Here is a 17,518-nt window from a genome sequence, read left to right as displayed (position 1 = left end):
ACTGCTGCTATGCGGACCGCGGTGGCATTCCCCATGCAAAGAGAAGCAGGGACAGCAGCCACAAACCTACTCCCCCAGTGGATATGCCGCTCTGGGACCTAAGAAGAAGGTACGAATACCACCCCATCGCCACAGGAGCCACGCTCATGAGACTTAGGGGAACCAGTTCCAGGAAACGTGTAAACGTGTTACACCCCCCCCCCCCCCCCCGTCCAGAGGAAACACTAATAATGACATGGGGCTTTGAGGACCGCCCTTTTATCTGGTGGGGGTTAACATGTTTCCTGTCCTGGTAGGAGGAGCCCTAGGTCTCATGCGCTGTCCTGGAAGAAGCTTAGAGAAAAAAGACAAAAAGTGTAGGGCTGAAACAACTAATCGATGAATCGACAACTAATCGATTATGAAATTAATCGATTACTATTTTCATAATCGATTAATCGGCCAGTAACACAATGGGGTTAAAAAAAAACGAAAATTAGCCCTTTTATAGTACAATAATCGCTACTGTAAATAGAACTTTCACAGTTCCACAGTAAAAAAAAAATGAACCCCTTACAGTAGTGATTATCTGCTTTTTGTTGTACTATAAAAGGGCTAATTTTAGTTTTTTTTTAACCCCATTATGTTACTAAACGTCTTAGACCTGGTTCACTCCTGTGTGTTTTTTGGTGCTTTTCGCAGAAATGCACTACATTTCATTTACATGGTTTCCTATGGGACACGTTCACATCTACGCTTTTTTCAGCCGCTACGTATTTGGAAAGGGTCAGTGACTTTTTTTAAACAAAACAGTGCTTTTTTGGTTCAATATACTTCAATGGAGAAGCTGCTGAAAAGCATGTAATGTGTTTTTGCAGCAATTAGTTTTTTAATCTGCCCAACAACAAATTGGCCAAAAAAAAAAATGCAAAAACGCAAATCGCAGCAAAATCACGTGCGCAAAAATCAAAACACATGGCAAAAAGCACTGCAGAAACAGATAAAAAGCAAACTGCTGGCCACACGGATCAATTTTCAGACGAGAATATTCAGACAAAAAATCTTTGTACATTCCCTGAATGAAAGAATGTTTGAAATTTTCACTTGTTTTTAACATTGTTTTTAAAATGAATGAATTTCTGAACGAAAACCACATATAAATGTCTGAAAATTCCTTTGACCAAGAAGTTTTCTATTTCCAAACTTTCCAAAAAACTGATCTCTGAGTCTGATGATATTTACCAGATGCACCCTTTAATAGTATATCTCTTCTAATAGTATATACAGAATATCTCTTCTGTCTGTTATTCTCAGAGTGGATTAGATATTTTGCTCCCTAACCATATAGTTGTTTTTTTATATTTACCACGGCATAGAGATATTTAAGAATAAATTGCCTTTTTTTTTTAAACTTTACATATTAACTAAATTATACACCACACTTTTTTTTATAAGGTTATTAACCGATTAATCGAATAATCGAAATAATAATCGGCCAACTAATCGATTATGAAAATAATTGTTAGTTGCAGCCCTAATAAAGTGACAGACACGACAAACAAAGGTGGGGAAAAGAGAAGTGGAGAAAGTGCATGAGTGCCATTGTACAATGGCCGGCCTTCTAGCCAGGAGTAAAAATTCCTCAGGTCCTAGCCAAAAGGCCCGGCCCAAGAGGCAGGTGTGAAAAAGTGTGATGGTGCAGTGACCTAGGTGCCAGCAAAACTCAAAGTGAGCCCCCACTCAGGCTGGGCCCTAGAGGCAGGTGTGAAAAAAGTGTGTATAGTGTAGTGACCAAGGTGCCTATAAAACTCACAGTGCCCCTCAACACAGTGAGAATTACAGCACCCCTGGACTACCAATCCAGGGGCACATACACCAGGGGCTTCTTTCGGGATTCGGCCAGACCAGTGCTTCTCCATGCCTATCAGGAGGTAACCCTTCTGGCTTTCTCTAGACGAGACCTATTAATGGCCCTCAGTTCGTCGAGCAGTCCGGTTCCGGCTCTCCCCTATACTAACCATCCAGATTACAATTACACCAGTGGATTTGCATAGCCTACGCCACCCCTAACCCACCACAGTAGGCTAGGGACAGTAGCGGCTGAGAAAACCACCACACTATTTTTTTTATGCCTGTGGTGTGTGAACACACCAAAAAACAGTGCACATAAATGTGAGACAATATGTGCACAGGGTGTACACATAGTCCTCCAAAGGAGAAGAACCTTGACCCAGATCCCCCGGGGCATAAGGTACTTCACTTGGTCCATCTGGCCAAAACCAGACGGACCCCATTTTCTGGAGGGTCTGCAAAAACAGACCCACCCAAGTACTAGGTAGGGCTCCCCCAAAGGGAGACCCCATGAGAGAGGGCAAACCAAGCCAGAAGGCCATGTCCACCCCTCCTAAGACTTTCAGGGTAGGCCCGAGGACCCACACCCTACCAGTCACAGTGACAAAACAGTGTACACAATAAAAAAAAAATACAAAAAAGTGACAAACAAAGTGGGGAGAAGGAAGTGAGAAGAGGAAGTGAAAGTGGTCATTGTGCAATACAATGGCCAGCCCTTCGGCCAGGAATCAAAAAATTCCTCTGGTCCTAGCCAAAAGGCTGGGCCCTAGAGGCAGGTGTGAAAAAAGTGTGTATGGTGTAGTGACCAAGGTGCCTATAAAATTCACAGTGCCCCTCAACACAGTGAGAATTACGGCACCCCTGGCCTGCTACTCCAGGAGCACATACAGCACAGGCTTTTCTCCAACCCAGGCCCACAGCCCAAACCGGTGCAGCCCCGTCCCCACCAGGAAGGCATCAGAGCTTTGAGAACTTAGGGAGAGCCCCGGTCGCTGAGCTCCACCACAGCACTTCACTTTTTCCACCTTTTATGTTACAGCCTTATTCCAAAATGGATAAAATTCATTATTGTTCTCAAAATTCTACAAATGATACCCCATAATGGCAACGTGAAAGAAGTTTGTTTTGAAATCTTTGCAAATTAATAAAAATAAACAAAAAAAAAAATCACATGTACATAAGTATTCACAGCCTTTGCCATGACGCTCAAAATTGAGCTCAGGTGCATACTGTTTGCACTGATCATCCTTGAGATGTTTCTACAACTTGATTGGAGTCCACCTGTGGTAAATTCAGTTGATTGGACGATTTGACACACTTGTCAATATAAGATCCCACAGTTCACAGTGCATATCCAAGCACAAACCAAGCCATTAAGTCCAAGGAATTGTCAGTAGACCTCCGAGGCAGATTTGTATTGAGGCACAGATTTGGGGAAGGGTACAGAAAAGGTTTTGCAGCATTGAAGGTCCCAATAAGCACAGTGGCCTCCATCTGTAAATGGAAGAAGTTTGGAACCACCAGGACTCTTCCTAGAGTGGGCCGCCCAGCCAAACTGATCGGGGGGAGAAGGGCCTTAGTCAGGGAGGTGACCAAGAACCTGATGGGCACTCTGACAGAGCTCCAGCGTTTCTCTGTGGAGAGAGGAGAACCTTCCAGAAGAACAACCATCTCTGCAGCACTCCACCAATCAGGCCTGTATGGTAGAATGGCCAGATGGAAGCTACTCCTTAGAAGGCACATAAAAGCCCATCTGACTTTGCCAAAAGGCACCTGAAGGACTCTCGAACCATGAGAAACAAAATTCTCTGATCTGATGAAATAAAAATTGAACTCTTTGGCCTAAATGGCAAGCGTCATGTCTGGACGAAACCAGGCACTGCTCATCACCTGGCCAATACCATCCCTACAGTGAAGCAAGGTGGTGGCAGTATCATTCTGTGGGGATGTTTTTCAGAGGCAGGAACTGGGAGACTAATTAGGATCGAGGGAAAGATTATTGCAGCAATGTACAGAGACATCCTTGATGAAAACCTGCTCCAGAGCGCTCTGAACCTCAGACTGGGACGAAGGTTCATCTTCCAACAGGACAACGACCCTAAGCACACAGCCAAGATAACAAAGGAGTGACTACGGGACAACTCTGTTAAAGTCCCTGAGTGGCCCAAACCAGAACCCAGATTTGAACCCTATCGAACATCTCTGTAGAGATCTGAAAATGGCTGTGCACTGACCCATCCAACTTGATGGAGCTTGAGAGGTCCTGCAAAAAAGACTGGGGGAAAAATAGGTGTGGCAAAATTGTAGCATCATACTCAAGAAGACTTGAGGCTGTAATTGGTGCCAAAGGTGCTTCAACAAAGTATTGAGCAAAGGCTGTGAATACTTATGTACATGGGATTTTGTTAGTGTTTTGTTTGTATGGTGTGTTTGTTTAAAATCTTTGCAAATTTAAAAAAAAAAAAAAAAAAAAAAACATCTTACACATTGTCATTATGGGGGAATTTTGAGGAAAAGAATTAATTTAATCCACTTTGGAATAAGGCTGTAACATAACAAAATGTGAAAAAAGTGAAGCGCTGTGAATACTTTCCGGATGCACTGTACAAGACAATTAAGCAGCCCATAGCAGCGCTCTTGTGTTCTGCTGACAGGGAGCCTTCATGGCAGGCAGAATACAAAGATCACTGCTAGCTGCTGTAGCCATCGGCTGTAACTGAATGTAAAAAATCTGACAGGCTGAGTTGTACCTAAGCCGATCGATGGATCAACCTGGTAAAAATCGGCCATACTTGGATCGAATCTTAGCTGGTCTCTGCTGAATGAAATTTAAATCCGTGTATGGGTGGCTTTAGTCGCAGCAGATTAATTAATGTATGTGTGTGTGTGTGCGCGCTTTTTTGTCCTTTTGAGGCCCCTTGTACGCGGGCATCATAATTTGCTGATGTTTACTCAGGAACTTGTGATGCCCGTGTTCAAGGGGTCAAAAACTGTGTAAAGACCTGAGTAATGCTGAGTATAGGCGAGTAAAGGTGTGCAAGAGTATAGACATGTAAAATTCTTCTTCAGTGCCAATATTGTAATATACTCACTTATACTCGCATAAACATTAAACGAGTAAACACGCAAATTGCTGCACTGAGATGTAAAATTAAATTTTCTATTTTTGTTTTACTGCTCTGTACTCAACACTTATCTTTACTCAGCTGTGTGCAATGTCCCATAGACACCAATGCATTTAATTTCAGATCAGTAAAAAACTCAGAATTTTTTACTCCCGTGTGCAACAGGCCTAGAGTTGTAAACAAGTCTTCTTTTCCCAAACGGCTAATCCATATAGACATGTGGGTGTGTGGCTGTACCTGCTTGTTATGAAGATATGCATGCATAATCTTAGATGTCAAACAGCCTAAATCAGGCTTTATTTGAAGTGCCTGCATTTGTGTGTGTGTGTTTACCCACCCTGTTATGACTGTTTAGTTTTTATAATTTTTGTAACCGAACTCTCATTTTGTTAATATTGGTTTTGCAACTTTAATGGGGTAGTAAGATAACCAAGTATGTTTGTTTTATATCCTTTCAGGTCAGTATAATTTATAACCAAATGTAAAATGATTACCTACTTTAGCACTGTCAGGTTGTTGTCCAGAATGCCTAGGCGCTTTAATAAGCGGATACTTCGTGGTTTGATGGATGGAAAGCATGCCTCATAGAGGTTCCTTCGTTGCAGAGTAGGTTGCAGTAGCAAACTTTGGTATAGCCACAGGTTTGCTTTTGTAGCTGACATTTTGGTATTTTCTTACTAGGAAAAGTAAGAAGTTCTCTGTACAGGAACCTTGTCCTTGAGATAGATGAATAATGTAAAGTCAGCGCTTCGCAAAAAAAAGAAAACGGCAGCTAGCACTAAAAGGTTAATAAACCAAACCTTCCCGGTTAAATAGTAAAAAACAGTGCTGCACTTAAATGCAACAATAAACAATTAACATAAATGATGTCACAAAACATAAGCATATCATTTACATACCATTGTCCCATGTCATTTAAAGGGACAGTAACCATTTATTCACTTGGATCCTTCAGGTGATCTATATGTTTTGTGACATCGTTTTTGTTAATTTTATGTATTGTTGTGTTTGAGCGCAGTATTGTTTTTTTTTATTTAAGAATCTTGTCCTCCCTACCACTTACAAATTGACCCTTAGTGCCCCCGGCTGAAAATTGGCCGGTTTAGCAGGAACTGGCCGACTTTCAGTCAGTGTGTACAGCAGTTTGTCTGTACCAACATCGCTTGTGTTTACACGGCAATCTGTCAGGTGTTTTGTTTTTTTTTTTTTTTTTTTTTTTTTTTCATTTTAACCCGCTGGGTTGAACAAAAAGAAATAAAAAATTGCAGTGTGTACCAGACCTAAAGTGTTACTAAAGTCTCATTTTTAGTTATTTTTTCTAATTAAATTAACAAACATGTTATGCTCACCTGCTCTGTGCAGTGGTATTGCACAGAGCGGCCCCAATCCTCCTCTTCTTGGGTCGCCCACCAGCGATCTTGTCTCCTCCTCTTCTTCATGTGTCCCCATAACAAGCCCTTTGCTATGGGGGCACATGGTGTCTGCTCGCTCCCAGGCTGTGTGTCTATGGAGTCTCGCTCCATAGATACACACAGCTGGACTTAGCCCCACCCCCCCTCCTCCTCAGTGCTATTGATTGACAGCAGCAGCAGGAGCCTGCTGGGGGGGGGGGGGGAGTATACTGTCTATAGTTCCTACTCCAACTTTACCTGATATGGTTTGCTTAACCACTTGACATCCGCGCTGTGGCTGTCATTCCCAGGAGGCCATCATATGACGGCCTCCCCTGTGCACGTGCCTTACAGTGTGATCAGCTGTCAGCCAATGACAGCCAATGACAGCTGATCACATGATGTAAACAAAAGATCAGAAATCGGCTTTTTTTTTTCTTCTCACGCTAACAGCGTGAATAGAAAAAAAGCCGATCATCTGGCTCGGATGCGAGGGACATCGGTCCCGAAGTGGAAGAGGCACATCTGCCTCATCTGTGCTCACCTATCAGTGCCCACAAGTGCCACCTATCAGTGCCCACAAGTGCCAGCAATCAGTGCCACCTATCAGTGTAACTGATAGTGCCCATCACTGCCGCCTATCGGTGCCCATCAGTGCCGCCTCATCAGCGTACATCAATGAAGGAGAAAAATTTACCAGTTTTAAATTTTTTTTATAACAAAATATAAAATTTTTTTTTTTTTTTTTTTTTTTAATTCAGTTTTTCCTTTTTTGTAAAAAAAAAAAACAAAAAAAAAAACGCAGAGGTGATCAAATACCACCAAAAGAAAGCTCTATTTGTGGGGAAAAAATGATAAAAATTTCATTTGGGTACAGTGTTGTATGACTGCACAATTGTCATTCAAAGTGCGTCAGCGCTGAAAGCTGAAAATTGGTCTGGATAGGAGGGGGGTTTAAGTGCCCAGTAAGCAAGTGGTTAAAGTGGATGTAAACCCGATTCATGAAATTTGAGCTGGGGACATATATATCTGCAATGTTTTCTTATAAATCTTCAAAGCACTATGTCCCATAGCTTTCTCTTGCCCCGTTCTTCTGTTATCGGCCTGATAAGTTCTGGCAAGTTCTCTGTCAACCAAGATAAAACCAGGTTGAAATTTTTTCTTTTGGGGAAGTTGCTATAAGTTAGCAGAAAGCTAAACTATTTACAGAACAGCTCTAAAGAGTCTCTACCAATGAGGAGAGGGGGTGTGTGCCTTTCCTCCATTCAGCGGTCTTGGCTGTATGCCCAGACTTCACACTCAGTGCTGAACAGGAAGAGAAATTCTAAAAGGATCTGAACATTCTAAAAAAAATATAAAGCTGAAGACAGCAGATACATGTAAAACTTAGGAAGATTTGTTTCATCTCTGTGTATCATCTGAGGCTGTTCACTTCACTGGGTATATGTGAGGGTTTACATCCACTTTAATTGCCAGCTGGTTCATCTTTGCAAAGCAGTGGACAGTGGTGCCGAGTCATCTTCCTAATGCATGGCTGCATAACCTCATGTACACACTTTTCTAAGGTAAAGGCAGCACAAGATGGACCTGCCCAATCGTGGTACTGGACATATTTTTGGCTTTGATAGGAAGGAAACCATTTGCTAGGACTTTGATTTTGTACATTATTTAAGAGCTTTAACATACAACCGCTGTTCTTGTAAATGATGAGGTATAAGAATGGGTTCCACCTTTTTGAGTCAGTATGTCCAAATCGAAATATAAACATTGACGTTTTTACTGATCTTCTGAAATGACTTTTTGCCTGCTGTAGCCACTGTATTTTTTTAAATTTAACATACATTTTTAGTGTAAAATGTTTTAAAGTGTTTGTTTCTTCTGTTAAGTTACCTTGTAAAAGGGACTTTTAGACCCATTACCTTGGATGGATATAGAACAGTGCTTGGAGGAGTGGTGCAGGGTCCATGCTGAGCAAGGCATATGTATACAAGAAACCTACCAGCTTATGCTCCCATGATTTTTAAGAAATTGAAATTCATTGGAATCTGTAGTGCTAAAATATGAACAGATTAAGGGTTATTTGTGACCCCTTACTGGTTTTCAGTATCTATACACTAATGTATTGGATGAAAAAGGAGTGTGTGGTTTGTACTCTGCTCTCCCCATCCTCACAACTAAAGTATTTTTATTATCAGTAGTTTTCTAACACCTCATGCGGCCGGCTTATTCACCCTAATGTCCTCCTTGATTGTGTAGGAAGTTTGGCGAGTACAGAATTTCTACAAAAAATAGCATATAGAATAGATAGAACTTGCCGCATTGGTGCTTGATCTCCAACAGTCCTCTGACATTTAAATCTCCAGCAAGATAGTGATTGATATATCACTAATTCAGTCACATACACTGAAATGTAAAAGTCACTAGATTTTTGAAGGTGTAAAAAGCCTGTTGGCACAGCTTTTGTCTCTAGCATACCCAACTTGTAGATCCATGCTTCAGTTTTCCTGAGATCATGCTGATCTTTATTTTCTGATGAGTAACGCTTGCATACTACAAATGGCTTCTTTCTCATTGAGATTCATCAGAAAACCACATGGGATAGAATGTGATTTCCTTCCTTATTTTTAAGAAAGATGTAGCATGACGCTGTAGTTCTTGTAAAAGTGTTTACGTGAGCATCCTTAGAAACGGCAAGCTCATTATTGTTACAGATTGGGGGAAAATACTGTATGTGACATCAAAACCATTTTCAGATTGGGCAACAACAAGGTATAAAGCTCAGCCTGGCTATTCATTTTTATTTAGTAGCATGATAAATGTATATTTATTGTATTGTGTGCTTTTTGTGCCTCTTCACACCTGATTAATAGTATTGCATATACTGCTTGAGTTTACTTTGTACTGTACAATACTGATCTAAGGGCTCATTTACATCATGGGGTTGATGTACTAAAACTGGAGAGTGTAAAATCTGGTGCAGCTGTGCAGGATAGCCAATCAACTTCTAACTTCAGCTTGTACAGTTATGACCCGTACACATGATCCGAATATCGTACGAAAACGGTTGTCCGAGGAAGAATCGTACAATATTCGGAGCATGTGTACACTACTTTCGACAGCCGATCACGACCGTTCATCCGATATTATTCGATCGGACATACATGAAAATTTTCCTTGTACTAGTTTTGTTTAGTCAGTATAGAGTTGTCGTCTGAAAATACAATACAAATACATTACAACACATGACATCACTTCCATTTTTTTTTTTTTTGTCTGTCGTACGAGAATTTTCATGACTTTATTAGCTATTCAATTTCTACTTGCGACTATTTAAGCGAGACCGGTCGTACGATCGGTCGTACGATATTCGGAACGTGTGTACGAGGCATTAGGCTTTGACAAAAAAATACTGAAAGCTGATTGGTTACTCTGCAGAGCTGCACGAGATTTTGCACTCCCAGTCCCCTGTGTGCGTTGATGGGCATTGTTCTGCAGTGGATGCAGTGGTCATTCACCTTTAAAGTCCCCAGTCAGACCACAACAATGGTGCTGTGCAGTGCAGAAAATGCAGCATTTTTACACAAAATGGCATTGAATGTTGCTGCACTGCAGCGCAATGCACCTTGCTGATGTGCGGACACACGAATAAGGTGCATTTCAAATTAAAAAAAAAAAAACCTAAACCCGCATCACACCAGCCCCATCACCGCAGCTTACTGCAAGGAAAATCAGTCAACTGCCTGCTTCCTGAAACAGAGCATTGTGAATGAACTGTAATAAATGTTGCGGTGATTGTTGGGATCCTGACTGCAAAGGCCCGCTGACTTCTTCTAGCTACGTCCCCTGCTGGACCTCACTTGTTAGCAAAGCATTTGGAGCTGTCCAGAAAGTCACTAAAAGTCAGTAGCCAAAGTATCTTTGGAGTGCAAGTCGCTATGTTTTGAGGTTTTAAAGCTTTAAAATAACCGTATGTTGGGGATAGATTAGACAGGTTCAAGAGAGCAAAGAATGAATATGTCCCTATTCTTTCATCATCCTGTGTATCCTTTTAGAGATTAATTTGCTAAGCAGCAAGTATATTCCACAGCTATGAATAAAACTCATCATCTTCCCATGTTGTGTGTTTTATTGATGTTGCTTAACTATGCATTATACAGTGGCAGATGACAATTCTATCAAAATCTGTTCTTGTTAGACTGAAGACTTTCTTTTCTCACTAGAACTACATTACGACCTTTGTCATTACCTTTTTTGTTTGATTACATCTCAAAGTAACCTTGAACTTAAACATACTGTGCATGTTTCATGATTTACAGGACAATTACAATTTACGATGTAACTTTCATTTGTCCTGCATGCCGCTGTGCCATCATCCTTGGAGATCTGTAAAGTGATGTTTTTATTTTGTCATCTTGCTCTTTATCAGAACACAAGGTCGTTTCACATTGGCAAAAAAGATTCTGTAGTGCTATGGAAATTTCCAAGCCAGACCACTGTTCTGTCTGCCTTGGAAATGATTGGCACGTTCTGCTGTTTGGCTCCCGCTGTGTCCAGTCACAGCGGGAGCGGGTCACCAGCAGCACGCGTGCGCTCCCCAAACCCCTTCAAACTAAATTGGGTATGTTATTTCGCACTTAAGGGCCGCCCTGCTGCAGTAAATGTACATGGAGCGGTCTGGAAACGGTTAACCAGTTTGGCTCCAGAGCAATTTTTTTTATTTTTTAGCATACATGTAAAAATCTTAATTTTTGACTGTAAAATGACTATACCCACCAGAACATTATATATTTTCTGAAAGAAGAGGCCCTGTAGAATAAAAGGGTTATAGTTGCAAATTTGTATGTCACGTGATATTTGTGCAACTGTTAAATACATTTCCAGGAAAAAATATAATAACATGATTTTTAGTGCAAAAACACACAATATAATACCCATTTTTGGTTAAAATATAAAAGATTGGTTGCATTGAGTAAATAGATACCAAACATTCCATGTCTTAAAATTCTGTGCACCCGCGATATCGATAAAAACTATGGTGCCCAAAAAAAGGTGACACTTTAAAAGGCTTTACAGCTCATCAGTTTAGAGTTAACTAGGAGCTCTTGTGCTAGAATTATTGTTCTCACTCTGACTTTGGTGGCCATATGTTAGACGTGTAGTGTGACCATGGTTTTCATATGTGTGCACACCCTGGGCTTGCGTTTGCAAAGGTGTGTGGGGCAACGGGGGTTAGGGCAATTTTCTATTTATTTATACTTGATTGCTATCACAAGGGGTTAAAAAAACCCCCATGTGCTAGCATTTGGCATGTGACAGGTACGCCTTATGAAGACATTAGGGGTCTAATAGACCCCCAATGTCTCCCCTGTCCTTTACACCATCTAACCAAGTACAGATCGCCTTGGTTAGATGTATCCCCTGTCTGTACTGGCCAGAAAATGATGCATCTGAACTCGGAAGTGACATTGCTTGCGGTTTAATTGTTTATTTGTATGTGGGATCGAGGCATGGATTTGCCTCTGTCTCACATTGCTCTTGCACCCCTAGCCGACTGTTGTGTTCCCAGGCTCCCGTAAGAGCGGGAGAGCACGGGAGAAGGGAGGTCACCAGCAGGAGGCATTGCACTGCCGGCTCTGTGAAAGTGATTGGTGTGTAAAAAATCTCCCAGTGTGAAAAGGGCCTGCCGATTGCAGTTAATCCCTGCTGTCTTGAAGAGAACCTGCTTTTATAGATTTTTAGCATTTTAAAGTGGTTGTAAACTACAGCTGGTTAAAAAAAAAAAAACGCCTGTAAGGCAATGGCATATTGTGCTAGTATGCATTGTATTCTAGCACATTATGAAATGCTTACCTTTTATTAATGAAATTCTCCTGTGTTGCGCTGTCACCGCTGAGAAGGCTGACATCTTCCCCTGGTCTTTCTCCGGGTTTGGCTGGATTGGCCAGAGTTGCGATGACTGCATGTGCGGGAGCCCTCTGTTCAAGCATGGAGCTCTGAAGTTCTGGCAAGGTATGCCGGACCTTCAGTGCGCATGCGGCGGGGATGTCACTGGCTGCATCCAGGGTGAATATCTCCTAAACATGTTTAGGAGATATTCATTTTACCTACAGGTAGGCCTTATTATTTAGTCTTACCTGTAGCTAAAAATCACAAAGCAGGTTTAACAAACACTTTAAAGTGAAGTTCCGCCCACCCCTGCAAAAATTAAAAGCCAGCAGCTACATATACTGTGGCTGCTGACTTCCAGCGATGTCAGCACTACAGCTGATGTTTCCATCAGCTGTTGAGTGCTGCCTCCGCCATTGCCAGTAAGGGAACCTGGTAGTGAAGCATTACGGCTTTGCGTCGGGTCCCTACTGCTCATGCGCGAGGCACTACTGCGCTCTCCTACTGGCCTAGCGGTGGAGGAGGAGGGAGCTGAGCTGCTGACGTAATTCGCCAAGACCCCTGTCAAAGACTGATATCTGTGCCCCCCCCCCCCCCCCCCGAGCATGAGTTCCATGTTTGGGTGGAACTCCGCTTTAAGGACCAAAGATTAAGATGAGAGATGAGTGTGTCCATGGTAGATGGTGATTGCGTTATGGAATTTCATGTCCCTTCTTCCTTTTTTTTTTTTTTTTTTTTTTTGGGACGCAGTATATTTTGTGTTATGGCATTTTGGGGAAGTGGTTTAAAGCTTTTATTACTGCAGCTTTGTGACTTATTGGAAGAATTTTTTTTCAAATATCTTACTGTATGTAAGCTTCTGGCCTTGTGTAATTTATATAAATGTACCTGCTACAAATTTAGGATTGATAGGTGTTTGGGGGAGATTGGAAGCGTAGAACAGTTCTGTATTCCATGCCAACTTGGAGCTGATGCTTTCAGTCCAGACTGCAAGGTAATAATGTATTACAGTTTGAATGCAGAAAAGTCTTGGTGTTCATAAGTATTTGTCTATCCTGTATCAGAATCTGAGTATGGGAAGAAGCAATCTTTATAGCATACATAGCTACAGGTATTGCCTGTACAGTGGAGTAATTAAAGGATCCTGTTACCTCATGAAGAAAACCTACTCTTGTGTGACTTTCTAGTGATCACCAAACAAAAACCTGCTGTAAACTCTAGACTAGTGCAGTGTCTGTGCGTATTTTCCACATGTAGTGAAAGTTCACCAGGCTCCTCTTTTGATCTCTTGCCCTCTTCAAAGGTTGTAAGTGTCAGGGTTAAACATTTATGTTCAAATGTATGTGTTTTTTCTATTTTTTTCCTTGAGTTGTGTCAGAGTGCTAGGACAATATCTCCCATGCTTGTGGGCATGCACACACGTACAAATGGTCTGAAAGGAGCCACCTACTGGCGGTCTGAATCTCTGTGTCCATATCTTTTGACCCCATGAGCCAAGATTGCTGAATTTGTTTACTAAAACTTTTTCTTTCTTTTTTTGCTTCTTATTTTTCAGTGTCTAAGATAAATATGGGTGAATCCTGTGCTAACCAAGATATGTGCCATGCAGAGGAGGGGAACAGCCCTGCTGATGAAACCATGTTCAGTTTGGCAGATATTTTTCTTTTCTCACTCATTGTTGGCGTGTTGAGTTACTGGTTCTTTTTCCGCAAGAAGAAAGAGGAGATTGTTGAATTCACCAAAATCCAACCTACAGTGTAAGTGTTTTTATCATTAATTTTGTTTGGAAATGCAAGTTTCTGACTACAAATGTTGGGCAAAGTACCTTTCATTAAAATGCAAGTTCATTATGGTGAAGGCAAAAAAACGAAGTTCTAAACATCACAGCACTCCATAGCCCCACTAAAACGTTTTCCATTGCTAATATAGAGCCCCTTCACACTTGCGTAGTGATGACCAAACCTGGAAAAAGTGTTTTTTTTTGGGTATTTGGTAATCCAGACGGGAAGTTTGAAAAACCTCGAACTTGCACTAAAAACTGAAAACGGCCAATGGGAGATTAAAGGACCTCTCATTAGGTTTTTAAGTAAATGATGGGAAACAAGTGTGTGTGTTTGTGTATTTACTTTTAGGGCAGGGGAGATAATGGGTCAGATATATAACTTTAAAGGAAGTAAGGTCACCAGCACACCAGGATCTCCAAAAATGGGTCCAAAACTTTAATCGGCAATCGCATAATTACAGCAGAAAGCGACATTTCGGCACCAAGCAGGACCCCTTCATCAGGCATGTGACGGTGAAAAGATATATATCTTCAAGGGCCAGTTCCCACCAGACCATGGTGCAGGATACACGTGTTTCGTCCCCGTTTTCCACAACGCATTTAAAACGCACTGCACTTGTGATCTGCAGCAGGTATCGGTGTTGACCTAATGATACCCCAAACACAGGTCACAAACGCAGTGTGTTTGTGCGCACGAAATCGCATGGTGCAGTGGTACCATGCAATCCAGTTGCTGTGCATTTTGTAAAGTAGTGTAGGCACTACTTTTAGTGCAGTCTTGCACAATTTTAGCCCATCCAAATGCATAGGCTGAAATTGCACTGCACCCAGAACGCATGTGAATTGCACAGGAAAGCACAGCATGTTCATGTGCAATTCGTGGTGTGAACCAGCCCTTAAAGTGAATGGTTTGGTTGTTTACAAACAGCATCTGGGGATCTGTCATTTAGTAACTGTAGGTTTGGCACCTCTAAATGATAGATTTCAGGTCAGTTTCAGTTTGTAATCAAACCAGTCAGGAATCAGTCTTTTGGCAACTGTAGCACTAGTGGTACCACTGTAAAATGACAGATCCCTGGTTTCTGTTTGTTTACATACAGACATCACCCAGGTATTTGGACGAGCGAACTGGCCAAACATGAATAAAAACAACATACAAAACTGCATTATTCATGTTTTTTTTATAATTTGCTTTTATCATTCATTTCAATGGCATTTCTTTAAAATGGTGCTAAAATTTATTTTATAAAAACTGCTGACAAGCAGGGTTTTACGACAGAAGAGACCCTATTGGTCTCTTCTGTCACAAATTTTTCCCACTGCCTGGCAGCTATCATATATACTGAACCGTGCATGCACAGCTCAGTGCATATTTACAGCACCCACTTTCTGCAACAATGTGACTCCTGTGCGCATGCTCCCCTCCATTTTTATGCTGTTCTACTTTGAGAAGTAACAGTACATATTTTGTCAACTATTTTTTTTTTTTTATGCAGTTGGAAGTTTATTCTGTTGCCTTTTGTCATTCCTCCCTCCCCACCAAACCCACCAACCACATTTTTAGGCAATGTACATTCTAAACCTTCCCCCATTGCATTAATTTTAGGGCTTGCTTTGGATTTGTGTTGATTGCATCAGTTTGAGATGCTTCAGAGACCATTCAGAATCAATTGATACATGCATTTGACCTGTAGTTGTCCACCTTCTGCCCTGCATTTGACCCACGTGGAGTGGGTTATGCATTTCCTTAAATTTGTATGAGAATTCAAAACCTGCTTTGATATGAACAAAAGCCCATTGACAATGGCTTCTAAAGTAAACATATGTAGTCATTTTTTAGATTTTAAGAATAACAGACTTAGTAGCACAGTTTAACCACTTGAAGACCAGGCCTATTTTTGACATTTGTTGCTTAAGTTATATTTTTTGCTAGAAAATTACTTTGAACCCCCAAACATAATAAATAAATATATATATATATAAATATAAATATATATATATATATATATATATATATATATATATATATTATATATAATAAAATGGGGAGATTTAACCACTTGCCGACCAGCCGCCACAGTTTTACTATGGCAGAATGGCACGGCTGGGCGAAATGACGTTATATAACGTCGCTTCGCCCTGTGGCCACTAAGGGCGCACGCTCGCCCCTGGAGCCGATGCGAGTGCCTGGCGGTCGCAATCACCGCCAGGCTCCCGCGATCGCTGCTGACACACCGAGAACCGGAATCTGTATGTGTAAACACAGTTTCCGAGTTCTCTGAGGGGAGAAGAGACTGATCGTCTGTTCATACAGAGTATGAACAGCGATCTGTCATCTCCCCTAGACAGTCCCCTCCCCCCCCCTTCAGTTTGGAACATAGAGAGGGAACACAACCCCTTGATCACCCTCTAGTGGTTAACCCCTTCCCTGCCAGTGACCTTTTTACAGTAATCAGTGCATTTTTATAGCACTGTTTGCTATATAAATGCCAATGGTCCCAAAAATGTGTCAAAAGTGTCTGCCATAATGTCGCAGTCCCAATAAAAATCGCAGATTGCCGCCATTACTAGTAAAAAAAAATAAATAAATAAATAATATTAAAAATGCCATAAAACTAGGCTTATTGCGATTTTTTTTTTTTTTTTTTTTTTTTTTTTTTTTTTTACCAAAAATCTGTAGAAGAATACATACCGGCAAAAATTAAAAAATGCCTTTTTTTTTTTTTCAAAATTGTTGCTCCTTTTTTCTGTCTATAGCGCAAATAATATAAACCGCATAGGTGATCAAATACCACCAAAAGAAAGGACGTCAATTTTGTTTGGGTGCAATGTCGCACGACCGTGCAATTGTCAATTAAAGCGACGCAGTGCCGAATCGCAAAAAGTGCTCTGGTCAGGAAGGGGGTACAATCTTCCGGGGCTGTCCCTACTCTAGCTGTACACTATGCAAAGCTGAATGATGGTCCTCACTACACTCACACTATCCCTAGACTGACACTAAACTAATATTCTAGACTGACAATTGAACCAAAATAGCACAGTATAGCACACTAACTAATAGCACTAAACGGAGCCCTGTTCTCTCTCTCTCTCCATGCCAAAATCACACTGAAAATGACTGCCATTGAAAGAATACTTTTATACTGTGGGGTGGGAATGAGCCATGATTGGATAAAGTCATGATGACCGTGTCCAATCATGACTCTGACAGAGCTCTGTGCCCTGATTGGCTGAAGCTTTCACTGCTTCAGCCTATTAGGGCTTGCAATGCACAGTTGCACAGTTCAAATGGTCGAACATCTGAACAGCGAAAGTTCGGTCCGAACTTGTGCTCGGGCCGAACTGTTTTCCCATCCCTAGTCTCCACTGCCTCTCTCCCAATGCCAAGGTAACACTTTATAAATGCTTTACTAACGCACCCTAAATGCTATAGACGCTGTTAAGGTGCGGTTGTAGAGCATTACCGTTAAAACCATGAAAGTGACATGCTGCTTAATTTTTAA

The 17,518-nt window shown here is 41.4% G+C and overlaps 1 protein-coding gene across 3 annotated transcripts in view; it reads left to right on the top strand.

The window, feature by feature from the left end:
• POR (cytochrome p450 oxidoreductase) overlaps positions 1 to 17,518 on the top strand; it is a 156,202-nt gene that overhangs the window by 68,831 nt on the left and 69,853 nt on the right. For all 3 annotated transcript variants that reach the window (XM_073615212.1, XM_073615211.1, XM_073615210.1), the window contains exon 2: positions 13,788 to 13,989. In XM_073615212.1, coding sequence (XP_073471313.1) covers positions 13,802 to 13,989 — 188 coding nt within the window. In that variant the 5' untranslated portion in view covers positions 13,788 to 13,801. The remainder of the gene's footprint in view (positions 1 to 13,787; positions 13,990 to 17,518) is intronic.

The sequence above is a fragment of the Aquarana catesbeiana genome, linkage group LG02 (assembly GCF_042186555.1).
Source record: "Aquarana catesbeiana isolate 2022-GZ linkage group LG02, ASM4218655v1, whole genome shotgun sequence".
In the NCBI taxonomy this organism is placed as follows: Eukaryota; Metazoa; Chordata; class Amphibia; order Anura; family Ranidae; genus Aquarana; species Aquarana catesbeiana.
The sequence above is the reverse complement of the archived record's forward strand: the minus strand, read 5'-3'. Positions and strand labels throughout refer to the sequence as shown.